Source organism: Magallana gigas, chromosome 9, assembly GCF_963853765.1.
Source record: "Magallana gigas chromosome 9, xbMagGiga1.1, whole genome shotgun sequence".
Classification (NCBI taxonomy): domain Eukaryota; kingdom Metazoa; phylum Mollusca; class Bivalvia; order Ostreida; family Ostreidae; genus Magallana; species Magallana gigas.
Window position 1 is genome coordinate 5,413,037 of NC_088861.1, and position 24,033 is coordinate 5,437,069.

Here is a 24,033-nt window from a genome sequence, read left to right on the forward strand (position 1 = left end):
TTTTTAAAAAATGATTCTTTATCGACCATCGGATCGAGATATCAGCCATAATAAATAATATCAGCCGTGAATGGTAAAGCAGGACTTCGCGCCAAAATGTCTCATTCGATCATAGTTTTTGCGCGCCGATTAGTGGCCGAGTCCAAATTGGGATCACAGAAAATACCCCAGAGCACACCGTGTGTACACATCACAGGCACGTAGCATCGGGGATATGGGGTAGGGGGGGGGGGCTGCTTCCCTTCTTTTTTTGCAGCAGGCATGTTTCTGAACTTTACATACATGTGTATATAATAAATCGAAATGTCATGGATTTGTTGTCGAAGCATGTAATAAAAAATGGATTGATGTGTCGAGCCACCTTTTAATAACGTTTTAAAAAGTGTGACGTAATATCGTTTTTCAAAGTGAGAGGGGCAGCCTCATCCCCAAAAAAAAAATTACAAAAAAATTCCCAAGATCATGATAACCCTAATCCGTGGGAGGGTTAGTATACCTATAACTATAATTTTCATTTCAATTTTTTACTTGCTCACTTAATCCCTAATAAAAAAAGGGCCTGCCCCCCCCCCCCCCCCCCACCCACACACACAGGCCGATGCAAGGTGCCTGACTAATAATTTGCAAATTATTTTCTCTTCGGAAGCTTCATAACGAATCATACAATGAAGCGCATTGAAGTGGTAACAGTTTTCGTTTGAAAAGAATGTCCTAAACTTTGTATCGAACGTCAATTGTTACATAAGACACGCCCTTTTCTTCTATAACGAGGAAAACAGTATTCATAACAATGTTTTCGGAACCGCTCTTCTAAACACAAGCAGGGTTGCGTACCGAAATGTGGACACAAGCTGAATCCCGATTTTTTCTCCGTATATGTTTTCCATGCCCCGCGCATATCCCAGTCCCCTCAACAACCTGCGAACACAGCAACAAATGCAGAAGATCGAAGAAGACGAAGAACGTAGCTTACCAGTCTAAAACGAAAATCTGAAACATGTGCATATATGTTGCAAAAAAAACTTTTCTTTATTTGCAATACAGTACATGTAACAGGAAGTTCAAAACGCAAATTTGTTACTAAAGATATTCTTATTTTGAACAATATCACTGTTTCTGAACATTGTCGCAAAGAAAGAAAGAAAGAAAAGAAAGAAAGAAAGGAAGTTTGTGTTTTTGTTTTTGTGTACATGTGTATAATGTGCGTGTGTGAAATTCCTGCTTGTGTTGTTTAGAAGAGGGGCAGTTCCGAAAGCATTGTGACGAATACTAGTATATGTACTAATTTCCTCGTTTTAAAAGAAATGGGTGTGTCTTGTGTAACAATTGACGTTCGAAACGAACATTTTTACCACTTCAATGCGCTTCATTGTATCTTCACAACGAGCGTCAAATGTAACGCAGTTATTTACTTAGGAACAATTCTTCTATCTTCTTTTAATTGTCAAACCATCCTGACTTCGCTAGTTATATCGGAACACGAATCGAAACCCTCTGGCTAGCGAGGATGTGTCGTGACGCATCAACAATTCTTTATTTCGTTTATCGCAAATAAAAAATCAGATTCTTCATACCACCAATCTTAGAATGCTCAAATCAATACAGCATCCTAAATACTATATACTGTATATATTCATTTCCTTTTTAAGCAGTTGAACATCCTCGTCTGAAATGCCCCCCCCCCCCCCCCCCTCGAACAATACAAATGCAAGAACGTTTCATAATCAATTTGAACATGAACATCAATATTTTACTCTATGGGGAGAACAATTTTTAGACCAGCAAGTTCAGTAAGATATATTTCAGCATTTTTTCTTTAAAGAAAACTTTTGATGGATTTAACAACAGTTTTAAAAAAATTCAATTTAGCCTTTAATGTTTTCACCGAATAAAAAAATAAATTAATTGTAGTATTGTTTTTTAAATAACTAACTAAATTCTTTTTGTTCTTTTTTTTGTCTTCAAAGATTTATATTTCTCAATGCAACTAATTTCCTTAAACAAACGGGACCGGGCCCCCTGAATGTTCTGATTAACAGTTTCTCGAAACGTTTGATCTTATAATTTTTATCAATAAACCTTGACCGCGCGTGTGTTAATATATTGCCATTGTTTGGACTGTAAAAAATTTAAATTAATGTCGAGTACCTTTGCACCATGTAGGTCAATGTAAAAATGTATCATTGGAATGCCCAATTTTTTGGTGACCTCAGTATTGAAGATTGGACCCACTTCTTGCCCTCATTCAAAAGACCTCACTGATGACAGATGGGTTTTTCGATAACATAGATAGCCTTTTTAATTGTTCTTGTGGCTTTTTTAATCTGATCGAAATATTAAGTGTTTGTTAATGATTGCGTACACCTATGCTCTCGGGATCTACATCAATTAAACCGGAACAATCTAGCACGAACAGATAAACGACCAATTAATATACTGCTTTTATAATCGAACAGCAACACTTATCTTGCTGGGAAAATATAAACCTTAACAATTTTCTTTCCTGATTTTATTTATTAACATATTTCTAATTTTTATTTTTGACTAAAATATGTTTACAGATGTAATTTTCTCCCCCTCCCCTCCCGAATATTTAAAAGCTATATTTAAAAGTCTATGCTTCTTTATTGTTGTCCATTCAAAAAATATGTTTTTGAACATTTATGAATAAAAAAAAAATCAACGCAAGAAACTGTCAAAAAAATTGTGAAACACATCATCAATTTAATTGAGACTACTGGGTATATATGCATTTAAAAAATTGGTTAAATACGCTAGCGGTGAAAAAAAAATCCAACCAACTACTAAACGTTTATTTTTCATGTATTCGTTGTCAACAAAATATTTAAAGATAAAAAAAAATCAAGTTATATACGTCATTTAAATTTTTTAAAACTATATTAATCATTTTTTTTGGCCTTAATACGTTAGCTGTGAAAAAACCACTCAACTACAAAGTGCATAGTTTACTATATATACCCAGAGACAGGTTATATCATAGCTTCAATTTATAAAATATTTGTACATTCATAAAGGGTATAGTCTTTCATTCCTTCATTCATTCATTCATTTGTTCATTCACTCAATCAGGATATACAATTGTTTCTTTCTTAAATTGGACTAAACATGCTGCTATATACAAGTGCATGTATTATCTTCTACAATTTAACACGCAATTCTCGCGATGAGCGCTTACAGATAATAAATATGGTAATTAATATCTAAGCAAAGTATACGCCATGCAATAAAGAAACAAAACATAAAGATATAACATTATGAAATGTCTTAATAAGTAAAACACAGTATTATACAAATATTATCTGGGGTTGAGGGCAACTTAACATTGATTATATTAGCCCCCGCGTCGGAAATATATAAGTTCGTCCCAAGGGGGCTAATATAATCAATGTTGCCCGAAAACACAGTCAATATCTGTTTTGTGATATGAAGAAACAAACCAAAATATACGAAAGGATTTGAAAACACATCGCCGTAATTTTCTCAGCTCAACGTAGAATTCACAAATTCAATTTTGCGCAAAGTTTTTTCCAAAATATCCTCGGCATCAAACGGTCGTACATTGTTTCTTCATAAAATAAAGCAAATGTTGTTTGAGCTTTCGGGCAACATTGATTATATTAGCCCCCTTGGGACGAATATATTGCCCTCCGCTTCGCGCGTCGGACAATATTTCGTCCCTCGAGAGCTAATATAATCAATGTTGCCCGCAACCCCAGTCAGTATTTGTATAATACAAATTACATCACAACCAGGCTCTTAAAGCCGCGGTGGTGATGGGGGTGGGGGGGGGGTGGTGTTACCGCCAGAAGTAGCCTCTACTACCGAGGAGGCAACCACCATGGAAACAACAATGGCCACCACAACTTTGTTCCCTTCCCAAAATGTTAACGTAGAGATCAATCTTAATGGTGGTGACCCTGATCCCATGAGGAATTTAAAACCTCAGGTACCTTCGCACTATATAGACCAACGTAAACATATTCTACTTTAAAATGCCCCAGTTTATTTGACACCTCTGATGGGCAGATAAAGTATTGATGAGACCCACTTCTTGCGCTCATATAAAATAATTCACTAGATGCTAGATGGGTCATGATCAAAATATGCAGACTTTTGAAAAATGAGAAAATTATTGATGAAAAAATGACTTTGATTGCAAAAAACACATTTAACAAACAATGAAGTATAACATCTAAAAAATTTGCAAATATTGGAGTCTTCCATTTGGTTGATAATTAGACTGAAATTTAATGAACCGTGAAAATTTTGTCAGTGGTGTAACAGGCATATAGTATAGGAAAAAATTCTTAAATAAAATAAAATAATTCCTTTAAAATGATGGACATAAAGTTTATATTTTCTTTTAATGGAGCATAAAAAAGACATTACTATAAATACACTGGTGTTTTCAAATATACATTTATTATTGTCAGTTAATTTTATTTGGAGAAAAATATACATGTTACACCACTGATTATTATGTTTTACCACTGACATAAAAGTTACACCACTGACCTAGCGATAATAAATAAGAGATAAGCGTGTTAAATTTTGTAAAATAAAGTAATTTCTATTTTTGGTTGCATTTAAAACATGATAAATTTGATCTTAAATAAAAGTTTTCGTGCCTCATTATTTCATAATCTGAAGATAGACACACTGTTACACCACTTATAATCAGTGTTACACCACCGACAGAAAAATGGCATGTAGATGTTTTTTTTTACATGAATTCACTCATTCTTTGATGTTATATTTTTTACTATTGGCATCCACACACTTTTATCCACCTTGTACCGAGTTCGAACTTTCTTTGGCTCATCAATCTCACAAACAACATCGTCAATACTATACCAGCTCATATCAATCATACATTTTGGACAATAAAATTGAAATTTCTCCAATTTTCTCCCAAATCTATGCATACAATGCATACACACTTCCTCTTTGTCTATATATGTTTGTTGAAGCTCAGCTAGCATTTGTTACCTTTAAGCATTTGAAAGATTTTAGTATAACATAATAGGGAATGTGAAATGTCAGTGGAATAACATATCTTATAATACACTATAAGTCATTAAAAATTTGATTTTTTAATAAAAATAAAATGTGGATAATTTCATTTCTTTATAGAATAAATTTGTTTTTATTTTTATCTTTTAATCAAGTATTTAAATGGGTAAAACATAATTAGAGCATACAATGTGGTGTAACAGTCTCATTTTCCAGATTAAGAAAACACAATTGCAATTAAATAGTCAAGCTTTCTTTATTGTGACAGTGTCTAACTTGTAAAATTGATAAATAACAATTGTTCAAAATGCTCAAAATACAAATGAAATGGAAGAAAAAGTAAAATATATAAATAATGTCATGTGGTGTAACAGTTTTGTCAGTGTTGTAACAACAATTTTTGGTTACACCACTGACCGTTATACCACTGATGTATCCATAGTAAATGTAGCAGTATGACCCAAGAAAACAGATACTACACAAAGCTACATAGCCTATGTTATAATGTGATAAACATTCATCATTTATGTGAAAAACTTTTTGGTTCTTTCTTAATAGAAAACCTTAAATAGCACGTTATCCCACTGACACAGTTTACATTGTATTTTTCTGAGCATACTAATATTTTCTGCCGTATTTTCTATCACAATGATGTCATCACTGATACATTTATCTTTTTAGTAGCAGGAAATGATGTCACTATGATCTGGGGGATTCCAACTGTAGTACAATATTATTTACTTGATGTATTTTAAGATATTTTTATATAATTTGCCTTGTAACACCAATGACAAAAAATTTTTGTACAAGCATATATCTCATCAAATTCATTGTTTTTAAAAGAGAACTTGTTAAGGAGCATAGCAGAAATTAAAATATGAATGTTGTTTTGAAAATCAATGGTGATTTTTGGAATAAAACATCAATATTATTGAAGATATTGTAGGTTAAAGACGTTGGAAAAGTTTAATGACAACATAAATTCACTGAAATCTCACAACAAATAATATTTTTTTTATACTTTAAGCAGTAAAATTGTCAATTTTTTTGTTCAGCAATAAAGGTTAAAGTTTCTAAAATCCAATGGTACTGTATATATTCCCCAGAACATTATTTTTCCCCCTTTAAATTGACACTGACGCAAAAGGCTGCATATTTTGATAATGACCCAGATGTGTTCTTCGATAACATAATAAAGCCTTTATATTGTACAATGTCCCTGATTAACATATAAAGTGATTTTGTTTATTATACTGAATGTTGAATTTTTTTTATTTAAAATTTAAAATTTTGATTTTACATAATCAAAGATATGTACACATACCGGTATGCTGACGGAACTACATGCACATCCATCTTGGTTTAAAAAAAAACCCGTAACAATATGACACGAGCAAATAAAGTCCAATCAAATAAATCAATACTGTTTTCATAATAAAAAGAGCAAGAAAGAAATGTTTTTCTTACTGCATTTAATTGATTCCATATTTCTATTTCAATATGAACAAAAATGAATATATGTTTTATGGAAAAAAATGTTTGGGTTTTTTTGTGTTTTTTTCTTATTTTAATAATTGTTAACTTTCAACATTTTGTGGGGTTTTATTTATATGTAATTAAAATGACTTTGTTTCTGCCGTCTACTTTATCTTCGCCTGCCAAACGCGGGGAGGGGGGGGGGTGTCGGAACCCCTTGGCTAGCAAAGTTTAGAATTTTCTAATTTTACAACATTTAATTAACCAATTAATAAGTTTTAAAAAAATTAGGATTTTTTTTTTAAATCTCCAGCAAGATTCGAACTCATGACTAACAGAGTAGTAGTGATTTCTCTCACCCACTGCGCCACGCTGTTTTGTAACAATTTTGTGAAAGAAACTATAAAATCACATATAATTTTATTGTCCATTTCGATAAATAATACGTCACAACATGGAAGCGTCCCATACCACCTTAATTATTTCGCTTATCGCAAAAAATCAAATTCTTCATATATACTACTCCAATAACGTTATTTATTTGGTCGACCAAATGTTACATGTAATTTTTCACGGATGTTATATAGTCTTTACCACCCAGAAGATCTGTGCCCCCCTAAAAAAAAAGTCACAAATTTGGTGCGATATACTTTTTTGACATTTTTTGTGCGTCCTCGTGTATTTTTTCAAATTACTTTTAAAATTTCGGCGTTTTAACGATCCTCACCACGTCATCAATTCTCGCTGCTCCGTAAAAGTTTGCAACGTCATTCCATCTAGTCAATTTCAATAGTCGTAAACTTATTTGTGTTTTGTAAACGATTTGTGTTCAGCGAAACAATTTACCAAAGGCAATTTTGGGATACATATGATATTTGGTTTTAGGTTCAAATTTTTGGCATACGACCATTGACATAATACGGTGTATTTTGTGATTTTTATAAGATTTATAAATAAGTATGAATATACTTAGATTATTATGTTAATTTCAAATTTATTTGATTAAACGTTTTATAAAAATGGCTATTTAAGAAATAGACTCAAAGTCTAGTACTCAAGTTAAACGAGTATAACCTGGGTTGGGGAAGTTTACGATTTATAATCCGCGATTGATTGCAATTTTAAGAACTACCGAAAACAAAATAGACAGACTGTTAAAATCGTGCTGTGGGACGCAAACTACTCAAAGTTAATTAATGGTCTTGTTAAAATTGCTGTATAACATTTAACTGAAGTATTTGCACTCTTTAACTGCTGCACCCCGTGTTTATTTAAATTTTCTAAAGCCAAACAAATCTTTCCTTTAGATTCATCGCGTGAAAATTACTTAGATAAAGTAATATAAAACAAAACAAAGAGATTGAATTAAGGCGCAATTATATTCATCGCACGCAACAAGTGTACTGGTCGATGGACCGAAAAGTTTAAAAAACTTAAAGTCGGATGCATTTAAAATGCTATTTTTCATTCCTACAAGAATCATTACGCTTTTGCCGCAAGACTGGAGGGTTTGAAGAAAGAAAAAAAAACCCAAAATGATTCGGCGTGTATTGGACCTTTTCATTGTGTGTTGTTTTCTCTTTACGCCAACTTTTGCGGCTCCTGATTGTAGTACAAATAGCAATGCAGCCCACTGCCGAGATTCAACGGAAGCCCCTGTAACAACCCAATCACCTGGTCCAACACCAGCCCCTCCATCGTCAACAGCAATTCCTGGGGCCGGTGGGGGAGGGGCTTCGCCGGAAGCAACCACTTCGGAGGAAACCACCACAGAAACAACAATGACCACAACAGAAACAACAGTGGCCACAACAGAAACAACAATGGCCACCACCACTTCCGCCCCCACCCGTGTTTACTCCTCGGCCCCCGAAATCATCTCGTTTCTGGAAAACACTTTTACTGACGCGACGGCCACTTATAACAGTTTGATTTTTCCGAGAAATATATTCAGTGAAACCATTCTCGTAGACATTGGTTTCAAGTTGACAGCCATCACAGACTTTGATGAACTTGCTGGAACGCTGGAAGTCATAGGGATCTTGACCATTTCCTGGTATGATCAACTAGCAGACGATGATTATGACTCGGACAAGCACGGACATTTTACCGAAACCACCATTCCTAATCAGTTTGTATGGAAACCTCCAGTCTCTTTATTTAATTCAGCATTAGCTATTGTGCCAGTTGGAGACAAGGCTAACTATGTTCGTCTGTTTAGGACCACAAAGCAGTCTGACCCTTACTACGGGTATGCAAGAATGGTATGGACCCCTGGCGTGGTCACAAAAACGGGATGTGTGGTTGATGTAGCTTATTTTCCTTTTGATAAACAGTCCTGTAATATCACTTTCACAAATTGGGGTTTCACAAAGGACCAGGTGAAATTTGAACCCTCTGCTGATACCATAGATCTGCAAGACTTCTCACCGTCGGACGAATGGACCGTAACCAAAACGAGACTGATTGAAGAAACGCTGGACAACGGCTCGTTCGTTAAGTTCGAGATTTCTTTAGAAAGAAAGCCTTTGTACTATTTGATCAACTTCTTCCTACCGATTGTTATAATGGGTATTCTAAACGCCCTGGTATTTATCTTGCCTTTGGAAAGCGGGGAGAGAGTGGGGTATTCTGTGACGTCATTCCTGACGTTTGCCGTGTATTTGACTTTAATTGCCGACGGGATGCCGCGAACGTCTGAGCCGATGGCCATTATGAGTTACTACCTAGTATCCATGGTCGTCATGAGCTGCGTAGCCACAATAATTACCATTTTCACCTTACGGGTTTACCTAAAAGATGAAGACGACCCCATTCCAACGCCCGTCACCCTCTTAGTCGCCTGCCTTAACTGCTTGGTTTGCACGCGAGACGATGAAGATGATGACGAAGACGATGAGATGCCATTGCTGGGCTCTGATGGAATAGAAATGGATACCATGAGGAAAGGGTCGGCCAGGAAACGCCCGTCACCCATCGAGGATAACACAAGCTGGACCAGTTATGTACCCGATAACAAATACGAGGTCGACTGGAAACTGGTGGCCAGCACATTGGATGGGTTCTCTTTCGTGGGTATTCTTGGGGGAAGTATTGCTATAGCTGTTGTGTTTCTTGTTCCTCTTTTGGCCCAGTGGTAAACGGATAATATTAACGCAAAGTCGAATTTTTGCGCGTAATGTATAAGAAAAACTCCTGACTTAGATAGTAGTCACGGCTTTAGTAGTTCAATGTCTCTGTTGAGAAAACTTTATCGAAAAAAATGTGTGCACAATATGAAAAATGCTTTTTGAAAATATACATGTACTTAAATATATATAATTTTGTATTTTTGTAGTTCTATAAACACGGTGAATTTTTTTTTCATTAATTCTTTCTTTTATTTCCCCAATTAATAATTTTCAAAAATATTATTATTTTGTATATGATGCTTAATGTCATTTTATAATACAATGAATTCAAATTCAATTTCTGAAAACATCAAAATCATTAAAATGTTCATTTTCGAGTGTGCGCTATAGGAACCGCACAATAAAGCGGATTGACAAGATATAAGTTATCATAATATATATTTAGATATACAGTTAATCTTCGATATCTCGAACACCGATATCTCGGATACAAAGGATATGTCGAAGTAATTTTTAAGTCCCAACCACCTATTTTTAAAGTATTTTACCCTCGATATCTCGAATATTCGGATATCTCGAAGTTTTTTAACAGCCCCATCTAGTTCGAGATAACGAAGTTTGAATGTATATGAGTCTAAATCGGAAAAGCACAAAAGACCTTATCTTCTACATCAATTATATTTTTAAATGATGTATATTATTTCTATTTGTTATACCAAAAAGAATTTAAAATTTTATTTACGGCCTGTGCTATAGAATATTTTTTTGTTTTTGTTATTTTTTCTCTCGGTTTGTTAATGTTAAATACGTGTACTGTGTCAATTGTACGTTTTTAGAACTCTTTTCGCTTTTATATTTATTGATCTTTATGTATTTATTCTGATACATACTGTTTTCTTGAATAATATCATCGTTTACATTTATTGCATAATTATTCAATAAGCAGCAAAGTTCAATAAAACTTTTGTCGCACGAAGTTAGCGAACAAATTGTGCGATTTAGACATTGCCAGAGTTGAAAAATATACATATTAGCAAAATATTTTGGAATCTAATGACATAATTTAAGTATATTTATCTAATTATCTTTCATTGTGATGCCTTTAACATATTTCGATAAATGAAAGAAACTTTTCGGAGCCGTAACAGTTAATAACGAAAAGTGCGCCAAAAAGTGTCATTGCGGTACATCGTTATGCTTAGAGTGCGTGACTGCGGGGAAAGTGGTTGGAGAACATATTTACATATTTTATACATACAAATGTAATTATCATTATTAAGAAACGTATTTTTGCTGTCCAAAATTTAAAAAATGTGAACAAAAAATAAGAAATAGTAAGTTTTCTTTTTTTCCATCTATTTCATTAATGAAAATAAATTACATGATAAAAAGTACCGTAGAATGTGAACTGTGCATGTTGATGAAGAATTGGCATTCTGCATAAAAAAAGTAAGAGGGATACTTTGCAATTTTGACAATCATTTTATATATATTTTATTTTTTAAATAAATTTGCTAAAGAGAAAAAGTGTACAGCAGACAAATAATTTAAGTTTCAATCTTGCTTAATGGATGTTACGCTTTTCCGTTCTTCAGTACACGCCCCTTCGCTCCGGGTCCCTTCTACAACACATCTTCGAATCGACGAATAAAAAAAAAAGCGGATAAAACTTTTAAAATCACATTTTAAGTACACGTGAATGCTCTAGTACTAAGGAGATAATAATCATCTAAAGCTTATTTGTAAGACAACATCAAGGTGGAACTAATGGATTTTAGGCCAGTGTTGGGTGCATGTGACGAGGTCAATCTTGATAGTGTTTCGTGACCAATTCATGTGATAAGAGTGATGCTTCCGATTAAGATCAAAGTCTCAACATTTCGAAACGACTTGAAATTACCTTTTAAATGGATGAGATTATCTACATACCATGCCTTCCTTTGTATTCATCGGACCGCCTTTGTTTTATCATTTGTCTCCGTACGATCCCATGGGGTTAATTAATTAGTTCATGAATCAGTTTTTTTAAAACCATTCAAACAATATCATAACAATCCTGCAAGATATTTTATATACGTAAACAATCTATTTTTAACCATAAATTTAAATTTATTTTCTGTAGGTACATGTGTATTAAGACAAATTATACCGAAACGATCTCTTAATTTAAAAAAAACCGGTAAAATAAGGGTGGATAAAAGAAAAAGGAATATGTTTACATTTTCTTGTGTTTTTGTCTGAGATAAAACTACCAGGGTCAATCAAAAAATACGAAGACTTTTGTCATAGCTTTGTTTCTTAACGTCATATCATTACTAAATTTGGTAGACATAATTTAGCAATAGTTTCAAACAATTTGCAAGAAAAAAAGTTAATAAATTTCTATATTTCTAAGGATTATTTAGAATTTATTCCTGCAAAAATGAGGTCACGGCGCACGGTCAAAATTAGTGTTATGTCAACAATAAACCATATAATGTTGAAAGTAATATCTCTATAAATTGAGCTTAAACCCAAATAATATTTAATAATTAGGAGAGGAACTTGTAAGTTAGGAGAGGAACTTGTAAGTTAGGAGAGGAACTTGTAAGTTGTAAGAACTTGTTTCCAATCCTTTTGTGTTATTTACACAATAAAATATGTTCAAATCAAATGGTATTGAATGTTCAAATTTAGTATAGTCATGGTATTCTATGTACCAAATAATGACGGGATATATTGTTTTGTCGAACAGATATCAGTAACTAAAGACAGATAGTCCTCTTTAGAAGTAACTAAAAATATCGACGTCCCTGGACGTCACGGCGCAACAAAAAGTACAAACAGAATGGATTTAACTCAGGAAAAATCCAATACAAGCTGTGAAAATGCTCAGTGGTGCAAAAAATAAGACAATAAGTTTGTGTTTAACTGTATTAAATTTTGTGGGGGTGGTGGTCATTGTATTTTGAATATAAAACAGTCCGAAAGAGTGTAGAATATCTGTAAATATTTGGTCAAAAAGGAAGTAACGTCAACCGACGTTCAGGGTTATCCTTACTGTAAACTAAGAGATACACGGTTAGAAAATGAAAACTTTGAAGATCTAACTTATGATTCTCGAACAAATGTGTGCAAATAAGATGTTAGTGGTTCATTGCCATTTTGAATTGTAAGGAGAAAGGCACAAGAGACTAATCATGATATAAAGATGGGGTATATCTATAAACTCTGCGTGTTTAATCTTGACGTCATGTTTTGAACGTTACCGTGCGCTGTGGTGACAAAACATGTTGTTTTTGAAAAAGGGTAACAAAAACTCCGTTTCATCAAATGGACTTAAACTTCGCATATCAAAAACACAAGTGTTAGTGCACATCTATCTTGCATGTCGACATATTTGATAGAAAAAAAAACTTGCACACAAGGGGCAGAGATATGCCACCATAGTTAAGTATGACTTTCATGAAAAATATGTGATAGACAGCCACATTGTCTTCGTATTTTTTTATTGACCCTCGTACAAATCGATTTTGTAATGTACAATCCTATACATTTCGAACAATTGCTGAAAATTATGCAGATATAAGTTATAAGGTATCATTAAATTTTTTATTATTATGAGATGATTAAAATATCTTGGAAGTGATCACTCCCGACCATATTTGATCACCTCATAATACTCTAAGAGTGATCAATTCTTTTATTCCATAATATAATCCATAAATAATTATGGTTTCTTCCCCAACAATATGCTAGCTACCTTCATACCCAAATGAAGCATCAAAGATTAAATAAATTCAAAACTAAAACCCTGAACACTCAAAGTAGAGTTTTAAAAAGACGTTATTGCACAATTTAAGATTCCAACTGGGATAAAAGTAAATCATATTCAGAATACACGTCATGCAATCATGAATTACAAATTTTTAAATTGTACAATAGTTAAACAATGAAATTCTTTCTTAGGTTTTAACTACGACCCAGAAGGAAGCCTACATTTGACCCCCCCCCCCCCCTTAAAAAAAAATAAAAATAATAATAATAATAATAACTTCACGTGCATCAACATTGGTTGATATTTAAACAAAACATATCTTTAAAAAAGTAGTTTCATTTTCCCAGATGTTACTCTATATTATAAAAGAAAAAAAATTAGTATAATTTCCAATCAATGTATTCACTGATACATTATTATTACGTTTGCAACCATATGCATATTTGGCGCCTGCGTCGTTGCGTTTTTTTTTAGTATTCATAGACCCCCTTTACATAACAGCACATGAACTACCTTAAAATTCAAATTAAATCTTAAAACACTACTTCATATTCTTATATATATATATATATATATATATATATATATATATATATATATATATATATATATATATATATATATATATATATTAAAGATTATAGATGTATACTTCTTGAAAATTATCGACGATTATTAGTATTTGCTCAGGTACATATCTACACGTATATATTGGTACGGATTCAAACGGAATCCTGTTATTGTTAAATACGAAATACCAGGTATATATTGATACACATATCAAAGTGCGATTATACGCGTAATGATGACGATGCAGCAACATACTTAAACTTCTTAAAAGTTTAAACAATAATATGATAGATGTAGAAATCTCTATTCCGGTTTAGCGTACAAATGGGCGGAGCATCGTCTCTCCCTCAAGTTTTATAAACCCCTAATCGTGTGGCTTTAATCACTGGAGGAAATGCAGGTATGTAAAGTTGATATATTTTACTATACACATATTAATTGTGGTCTGTCACAAACATACAAACATGTGTATTTGGAATTTTTAGAATGGCCCTTGAGTTGATTATTATTGCATGCAGACAGAGGAGCGAGCAAAAAAAATGTGAGAGTCGATTTTAGACAATAACACTTGTTGATTTAAAAAAAAAATTATGTTCATATATGTATACACAAGACTTCGGTGAAGAACAAGTGTAGCGAATAAAAAAGTCTCAATATTTCTTAATTGATGCTTGGAATGAAAACAGATTTCTGTCTGCAGAGAGAAAAATGGGAAATATATTTTTTATTCATTTGGAGCCTTTCACAGTTTTTCAATTAACACTACTATTCATTTCACGATGCAAAATTCCCTTAGAGTCTAGAGCTCAAACTGTTCCATGCAATTGGACTAGACAGTATGGAAAGAGCGTTTCAAAACAGAAATATTAGACTTTTTCTATTTATGATGCCTATATTCTCAAAATAATTGTGTTTTTATTACAACAGGCACGTAGCATCGTTTTTGAAAGTTGGGGGGGGGGGGCAGACTCATTCGAAAATCTTGACAGGCAAAAAAAAAAATTATAGGAGAAGAATAGAAAAAAAAATTAGAAGATTCTGATCTTTTTTTAATATTTATAAACATTATTTTTCTAATTCAAAAGGAGATAGAAAAAATGCCGAAGGAATTCGACGAGAAAAAATCAAGGTACAGTTTATGAAGTTTTTAATTTTACAAATAGCGTATATACAAGTACATGTATTTAAAATCTAAAATAATATTCTGGAAAAAGGTTAGTAGAAAGGTATACATACATTTTACTTTATATTACGTATGTTTTTTTAGAATACACAGAAGACGGATATGAACAAATGTTTCAGGTGAATTATGAAACACCCTCCATGAAAAAAGAAAAAAAAATGTACCCCAGTCATTATGTCTGAATATTGAAAAAAAAACTATTGCTATTGTTTAATTGTCTTTTGGAGGGTGAATTATCTTGAACACTTTCTCTTGGTAGCCAAGTTATTACCAATAATGCTAGACTCTGGCGATGATTGTAGGATAATAATGGTTTCCAGTTCAGCACACGTGTACAGGCATCCTTTGATCTGGAGAAACACAAGGAAAATACTATACAGTCCAAAAAACCTTTAAAGACTATTGCATTTTGGAAATTCTAAGGTATATCAGTTATATCAGGTAAGAAACCAAAATTTCTGTAGAAGTTCAACATTTATATTACACATATTTTGTAAATTTCTAAGATGTATATTTTCTCTCCCCCCCCCCCCCCTCTCAATTATAACACCTCTCTGCTATATGAACGAAATATTAGATATCTTTTTTTCCCATGTGTAATAGATAATGCAGATGTACTATTTAAACAGAAGACTGAAAAATACAGAGGTGACCGTGAATAGCGTACATCCGGGCATTGTGGAGACTGAAATCACCAGAAAATACTATGATCAGCAGATGTGGATAACTATATTCCAATTATCCAAACTCCTCGGTAATTTGAACAATAAAGTGTTAATGCTCAAAAATATTGTGAAAATCATGATGGTAACTATTTTCTATAATTTGTTGAATAGCTGAAAAGGGTCGATTTTTGCATTCTAGGTTTGACCAAATCTCCATTTGAAGGTGCTAAAACTTTGATCAATGCAACTGTTAACCCCGATTCAAAGGTACCAGCCCAATACCAGGGATGTGTATTTTGTTGATCATATGAGAATCAAACAGGCTAACAGTCTAGCAAGGTACAAAAACTCCTGCATTTTTAATTGCGAAGTTGAAATCTACCTAACACACGGGAATTACTGTCATGCAGCATTAGTCATCCATTGTACCAATAACATCCTGTTATAACTTTGTAAGTTTTCTTGTCTGGGCATTCTTCTTAAACGCCCAAGATAAGGTAATATGATATCAAAAGAAACTAATGGCAAATGATTCACTTCAAGCGAGCGTGTTTAGTCATGTGTGAAACTTAAACGGTCCATGAATTAGACCAGTTTGATTACCAAAACCATATTTCGAAGGTTAAATTTTGTAGATTCATTTTAAAGATGACTTAATGCCAACTTTTTTGTAAATGAAAATGTTGAAATGAAGTGTAATATCATTTCTGATGAATAAATAAAAAATAAACAAAGATAAAGACGCAGTAAATATGACAAAGAAAAATCATCGATGTGTTAATTGGTATTATCAAGTACAACTCTTTAATAAATCTTATGGTGTATAATATCTTTTACAGAAATGAAGAAAAGCAAGAAGCACTTTGGAAATACTCAATAGACTGTCTGAGGGAATTTCTGAAGCCTGATGATCTGAAGTATTTTACCAATCTATAACCACATGTAGAAATCAAAGAGCAAGAACTCTAAAATATTGGCTCAAAGATCCAATCTAATTAGTTTAGGCTTCTATTAAAACACGTAAAATAAACATATTTTACCAGCCCCTGTGGTATCACAGGCAAATAACACTTAGACCACAGATTCAATCAAATGTATGTTGCATTCTTTTTACTATTAATTTATCTAGAATGTTTATACCAATTTACATATAGCCATTTCACGACATCCTCATTTCTACTCAATGACACGCGAGCGAGATACGATATTGTATATTCATACGGCCGGACTCTTTTCCTATATACGAGGCTTGTTAGAAAAATTCGAGGACGAAGTGATTTACAGCGAAATTACCGTGTACTTTATAGGATGGCGTATGTTTTATTAAATGACTAACAATTAAAAATTTTTTTTTACAAAAAATCACATGAATTAATTTTTTTTTTTACAAAAGATACAGCGATTTTTACTTTGCATGAATTAGATTTACTGAGCACCATTTTATATTTCCACGACGTCAGGTGACATCAAACAACTAAAAGTCAAACAGCTTGCCCTTTTTCAAAATAAACATCTTTTCAGTTAGTGATTCATCCACCACAGACAGTTTCTGAAAAGCAAAAAACATTTGCAACCAATGAATGCTTTCTTCTTTATTTCTTACGGAAATAATCAAACAGTTACATGTAGTATGTCGGGTAAAATGTTAAAATCGGATCTATACAGTGTATATGAAAAATATCAAGTGCAATTTATCTGCATATGAACGACAGACCAAATATACAAAAGGGGTAAAATAATAATAACCAGTTATTACGACGGGTTTTTAATATTGTTCAGAAATAAAGTTTATTTAATGTTCAATGTATATTGATCATATTTATTCGTTATTAATTATTTATTTTATTCATATTCATGTACTTACAATAAATATATTTTGATATTGTTGAATCTTATCTTTTTAATATTTAATTTTGAAATTCATTCCGAGGATTAAATTTTATAAAAATAATTTGAATGTAATCAAATTTATTTGAAAATGGACATTAAATTTTTCAATAACATCTACCTCAAAATTGCTTAAACAAACAATTTTTCTTAAGTATTTTGCCCACATGCTAGTATTAGCCATACAACGAGAAAAGGAAATACTAAAAACTAATCCAAAGCACATGTTAATTCTTGGCAATAATATATCCGTTCCGTGTTATTGATATATTCATAGTCATAGTCGTTCTCTATTTCACCCACATCCCTTTTCTTGATCATATGCTTTAATCTAGATGATCGCCATGATTTTATACGACTTGCAAATTTGCCTTTTATTCGTGGTATTTGTTTCGACTGAATCGTCTGCCCCGTCGGCCATTTTGTTTCGATAGACAATAATGTGTAAACGGAGATAATTATCTGACGGCGTTCAGAAATCCGGAAAAATAGCTCGTGCTAAATAGCGAAATCTGTCGATCACGTGATTGCTATCCGTCTCTAACTTAAGTTAATTTAAAGTTATTCAGCAGAAGACGTGCAAACTAAGTAAAAGTATACATTTACATTAAGGTGGAATAACACATCATCACAAAATGGCTGACCTCTGATCGAAACGACATTTTGTTTTATTAAAAGGATTTTATCGACGGCAACTTATAACTTACTCCAAAGCCGAGTGGATAAAGTGTCGGGATTAATTGTGTTCCATACATCCCGGGTTCAAATCCATCAGGGGCTTTTGTTATAACTAACAGAACTGAATATTTTTAGATATTCATTTTTTGTCTTAAAACTGCAAATTTTCCGCTTATCTAACATAGGTAAGTTTATTTATGAAGATATCTTTAATAATCCAATATTTAACTAATAATTTGATTACTTTTTCTAGGTGTGTTATTCTGTCCTAACTGAAGGTTGACTTGCAGTACTCTCAATACTTTGATTTAACATAAGTAGCGCTTTGACGAAGCATCCGGATTGCGTAATAATTTTGGTTGCATTACATGAAGCGTTACGCGTATACGCTAACCACTTCAAAAATAATATAAAAGGGATTTTGATGAAGGTTCACATTTGTTTCGATAGACGCTTCGCGTCGACGCTTCGCGTCGGTTGACAATAGTTTTCTCGGGGTGTCAATTTCAACTCTTACCCTCCTAAACAGGCACTATTTATATATTAAACCCTGTAACTAAACATCAGCACTTGTGAAAAGGAAACACATTTTAATAATATTGATTTTAGAGGAGAACGGACTACCGTAGCAAAGAGTCGTATTTACCAACACGACTGTCACTGTCACGAGTGACTGAGACATTTAGTCAGTCCTAACACAGACATGGGAGGGACGCCATCACTCCCCCAAGTACCCCTGACTACTGACCGAGTCGTTCTTGTTACCGGGGGAAATACGGGTAAGTCAATGTATTTCTCAGTATTTCATGTTTATAAGTGATGATGCTACGTGATACTATAGAACTGATATATACCCATTCGTCATCACAAGAAAAAATACCCTGGTTTTTTTTCTTTGACACTTTTTCATTTAAAATCACCACTCGATTGAAGCTTGTCATAAATATTGACACTCAGGTTGATCATGAGTTCATTTATAAACGGAAGAAGAATCCTGACCCTAAAGTATGGAATATCCCTACGGCCTAAAACTTACAAACCTGAGCTAAACTTAACATCAGGGTTTCGGCATTTAATCTCGTATAAGTGGCAGTCCCAGTTGTAAGCAAACCATTGACTTCCAAGATTACATCTTTGTGCATGACTTTGCCTGCGGTACTTTTTCAGAACAAGCATTGATGTTCATGTACAGTTTTGTATTTAGTACAGCGTGCATGTCTATCGTACCGTTTTTTTTTGCGTTAATTATAATGATCGTACATGTGATGTTTAGTAAACAAACCGATTTTAAAATAGATTAACCCCAAGTTAAGACTTTGGAGTGTCAAAAACACTGAATAAACAAGGGTACATGTATGAGTCATGCTAACAGATCATTAAATGTTAAGAACCGAGTAAGGACTGTACTGGCCAACACCCCCTCTCTCTCTCTCTCTCTCTCTCTCTCTCTTAAGCTCTCTCTCTTAAGCTCTCTATGGGATTTTGTATGCCAGTACAACCAATACAATTTGTATATTCAATTGAAATATCACTACCTTTGTTCAAACATTAACATTATTATCATTCATTTTAAAAACATGGACAAGAAAGTTTTATCGATACCGACGGATTGATTTTTATATATTATGATAATTGTGTGCAATCTATACGTACTTGTGTTAATCTATAGGTACTTTTTCAAATAGATCCAAAGAATACACAGCCATTAACTGCTGGGATGGCTAATATTGATTGATAAGGTGTCATTACTAGCTTACATCTATTAATTGGAGGGAAACATTCATCTTCCTTTCTTTAATAAGAGGCTAACTCCATTTTAAAAAAGTCCAGTGTAAAACATTTCTAAACTTTCGTAGGTATTGGATATGAAACGTCGAAATGGATAGCCATGATGGGGGCTAGAGTAATAATCGCATGCAGATCAGAGGAGCGAGCTAAAAATGTGAGTACTGAGAAAGGTCCATGAAAGATATCCATAAATAAAGGTATATTTATAACTATTTACTTTTGAGCACTGTCATTTAACAATAAAGAACTTACAAAGTTTGCATATTAACTGCAACCTCGCTCAATAATTTAAGATGTTAGTTAAGTAATTGCAATTCATTACTCTGTGATCGCAGTTTCTCCAGTTGAAAATGCGAAAGATAAAACAACGATTTTCAGTGGACATGGACCTAACGTATGTACATGTATAGTTAAATGAAGACGTAAGCTCGATGTGCACTGCATGCTGGCATATTCTTACACTAAATGCGAATTCAGTGTGTTTATTTCAAAATCCAGAAGAACAATTGAAAAAGTAAATAGACGATTTGTGATTTTATTTAGTACATGAATGTTTTACCCCAATCCAAAGGCAATAGAAAAAATGCAGAAGGAATTTGAGGAGGAAAAAGCAAAAGGTACAGCAGGAATATGTTCGAAAGAGAGACTCGACGTGGAATTCATGGCTCTAGACCTTGCATCCCTTAACTCAGTTGAAAACTTCATAGAAACATTCAAGTCTAAAGAAACTAAACTCCATTTGTTACTTTGTAATGCAGGAATTGCAATGCATCCACTAGGTATGTCGATTTTGTACATATTTGCATGTTGTTGTGACATACAAACTTGAATATTAAAGTATCAAAAAACACAGAGTAGCTAGTTTTCGTATCCTAGACACATTGAAAATGTTATGTTCATTTTGTTTTAATTCCAGAATATACAGAAGATGGTTTTGAAATTATGTTTCAGGTAATTTGTGTATGGCAAGTCCAAGGAAGGAAAATTTGATGTTACGATCGAGTACTGTATCCATTTGTATTGTACATGTATAAATTGTTATTTGTTACATTATTGCATTGTTTTCTATTTGTATTGGTCAATTTTCAATTTGTAGTTAATTTTTTTTCATATGCATTTTAAAGTTATTCATTTTCATTCCATAATTTTAATTTGTGTAACTTCTACCTGTATTGAGTTATTTTCAAATTCTTACGTTATAATTCTTTAATTTCTATGTTATGATTTTTATTCATATAGTATAACATTTTCATTTGCATTGTATAATACCATCTTACGAAAATCAATGGATAAATTTCCTTTTTAAGGTGAATTATCTCGGACACTTTCTCTTAGTAACCAAGTTATTACCAGTTATGCTGAACTCGGGCGAAGACTGTAGAATAGTCTTGGTTTCCAGTGAGGCGCATCTAACCTCTAGTTTCGATTTAGAGAAAGCTCAGGGAAAACACCACACAAAGGAAAACTTTAAAAGACTTCAGTATTATGGGAATTCAAAATTATATCAGGTAGGATGTTGGTATTTCTTTAAACCGTTCCACACATATTTTCATTCATATTAATCTTATATGTTGCGTTTATGAAATGTCTCTTTAATTGACATATATAATCATTCAAAACAAAACATTTCTTCGATCATGCAATGTATAACGGGTAATCTTGCTGTTTGCGGATGTGATAGTTTTTTTTTTCATTCTTTTTCAGATAATGCAGATGTATTGCTTGAACAGGCGTCTCCAAAAGACAAATGTAACCGTCAACAGTATACATCCGGGCATTGTTGATACTGAAATTAACAGAAGCTTCAGTGACCTCGGAATGTGGAAAATGTTTTTCCAGATATCGAAAATCATAGGTAAATGTTTGGATATATTTTATGAAACGCGTCAAATTCAGTCATGATGTCAAGGTTTTAAGCACTGTTTAATTATTGAGATTTACAGGACCAACAAACGCACAAACACACACAAATGCGCGCAAGAGCGTTGCTTTTAAAGGTTCAGTCATAAAATCATACATTTAATTGTTTAGTATAGCAACCTTACCAAGTTTATAGTTTTCCAAACAATTTATGAAGTGTAAAATTTCGCCTTAATTCACCCTTCCCCTCCATTGACTCTTGTTACCAATAAAAACTGATTTTTCTTAATTTCCTTTAGGTCAACTAAACAATGGTATTCACGAATAAATCAACAAAAGGTGAATATATGTTGATTTGAGCGTGAATGTCACTGTAACTATAAATAGAAGCTCTTCATTTATTTTTTATGTTGTTGAATTACAAAGATTGACTCTAACAAAAATGTTCGTACAATACTTTGATTGTAATTCACATGCATTTTTCTATTTAAAGGAAAGACGAAAAATCCGTTTGAAGGTGCTAAAACTTTGATCAATGCAGCTGTAAATCCAGACTTTAAAGATACTAGAGATGCTTACTATAGTGATATGAGAATCCAGCAGGCTAACAGTCTAGCAAGGTTTGTTATGTGGTCTTCGCAAATATTAACCCTGTGACACTAAAATGTGTAATATAAAGTTTCTATATGAGGGCCTCCACATAAAAAAGTAAATTATAAATGTAACTGTACCCATTCTAAGTAGAAATGAAGCACAAACATGCCATGAATAATGTTATTCTTCAACATCTAGTCCTTTTGTTGTTATAAGTAGTAGCCCTCTAACAATGTTTCGTTTTTTGAATAATGTGTAATGTAATTCACATTTTTCTGCCGATTAATAAGCACAACATTTGTTTCTTAGAAATCAAGAGAAGCAAGAAGCACTTTGGAAATACTCTCTAGATTGTCTACAAAAATACCTAAAGCCTGAAGATATTGATAAAATAGAGAAATTATAGCCGTTCTAATTTAAGGTTGTCCAAGTACCGCACTACGTAACAATCCGGATTTTACAATATTTGTTCAATTTTTACATAGCGTTTTCTTTATCAATTTTGCTTTACGTCTCTCTTGTAAACAATGCTGTAAGTAAGCAGTTTGCACGGTGATATTTGTATTGAATGATAAAAAAATGATACAAGTTAAGAAACTTCATTATATAAAAGAAGAATGAAAAACCTCATTTTCAGGATAAAAATGCACGGATTAACCATTTGCTAGTTGCTAGCTATTACGTTAAAACTCGTGAATCAGGGAATGAGTATCAATGAATGACAAATTACCAGCAATTTTTCTAACATTTGAATATTGATTTGATGCATTATTTCAATTACTGTATACATGATTTTTTCGCCCGGGTGTTTTTCGTCCTTATTCATTTCATTCAAAATGTACTAATATATTATCTCTGGGAAATTCATGCTTAACGGATTTTTGGTTGATTTCTATGTTCGATTTATTTCGTATACGAACTTAATTACTAATAGATATTTTTACAAGGATATAAAACTACAAAGAGACGAATACCTAGTGAGATAATTTATAAATATAAATTTCACTCTACCTCTTAAGAGGTCAGTGTTTGCTCTGCTCCTGTTTTGTATTTTTCTTTTGGACTTTTGTACTCTGTTCGTTATTATCATAAGTCATTTACAACATCAATACAAGTGTACTTTTTAGTTGAAAGCAATGTTGAAGAATCATAAGAAATGTGAAATCCCATAATTTTTATTACTCTAGATCGATATTGATATAAAATTTCATAAGATGTTAAAACTATATATATATATATATATATATATATATATATATATATATATATATATATATATATATATATATATATATATATATGACTTTGTGTGTGTGTCTTGAATAAAGAATATGTATGAGAAAATTAAACTACAAAACGTTACATGGTATATTGAACAATAATGTTCATATGAGCAAGTAGAATTGAGAT

The 24,033-nt window shown here is 32.7% G+C and overlaps 2 protein-coding genes and 1 long non-coding RNA gene across 4 annotated transcripts; all 3 read left to right on the forward strand.

Moving 5' to 3' along the window:
- The first annotated feature begins 7,961 nt into the window (after positions 1-7,961).
- Positions 7,962-11,859, forward strand: LOC117691908 (acetylcholine receptor subunit beta-type lev-1). The gene has a single exon (XM_066071749.1). It carries the CDS (start codon positions 8,046-8,048, stop codon positions 9,648-9,650), a length of 1,605 nt encoding a protein of 534 aa, XP_065927821.1. The 5' UTR covers positions 7,962-8,045; the 3' UTR covers positions 9,651-11,859.
- Positions 11,860-15,762: 3,903 nt separating this feature from the next.
- Positions 15,763-17,569, forward strand: LOC109618440 (uncharacterized). Its single transcript, XR_010709824.1, has 3 exons — positions 15,763-15,905; positions 16,016-16,155; positions 16,656-17,569. It is a non-coding gene; the product is annotated as an uncharacterized lncRNA (long non-coding RNA).
- Positions 17,570-18,984: 1,415 nt separating this feature from the next.
- On the forward strand, positions 18,985-23,189 carry LOC105343038 (WW domain-containing oxidoreductase). 2 transcript variants are annotated; one of them, XM_066070842.1, is made up of 8 exons: positions 18,985-19,160; positions 20,238-20,323; positions 20,741-20,948; positions 21,086-21,120; positions 21,477-21,677; positions 21,874-22,024; positions 22,329-22,368; positions 22,523-22,649. In XM_066070842.1, the coding sequence occupies exons 1-7, from the start codon at positions 19,085-19,087 to the stop codon at positions 22,355-22,357; spliced, it is 786 nt and encodes a 261-aa protein (XP_065926914.1). In that variant the 5' UTR covers positions 18,985-19,084; the 3' UTR covers positions 22,358-22,368; positions 22,523-22,649. The 2 variants fall into 2 exon arrangements, with proteins under 2 accessions (XP_065926914.1, XP_065926913.1); XM_066070841.1 differs by lacking the exon at positions 22,329-22,368 and adding an exon at positions 22,933-23,189 and having other exon boundaries at positions 18,988-19,160.
- The last annotated feature ends 844 nt before the right edge of the window (positions 23,190-24,033 follow it).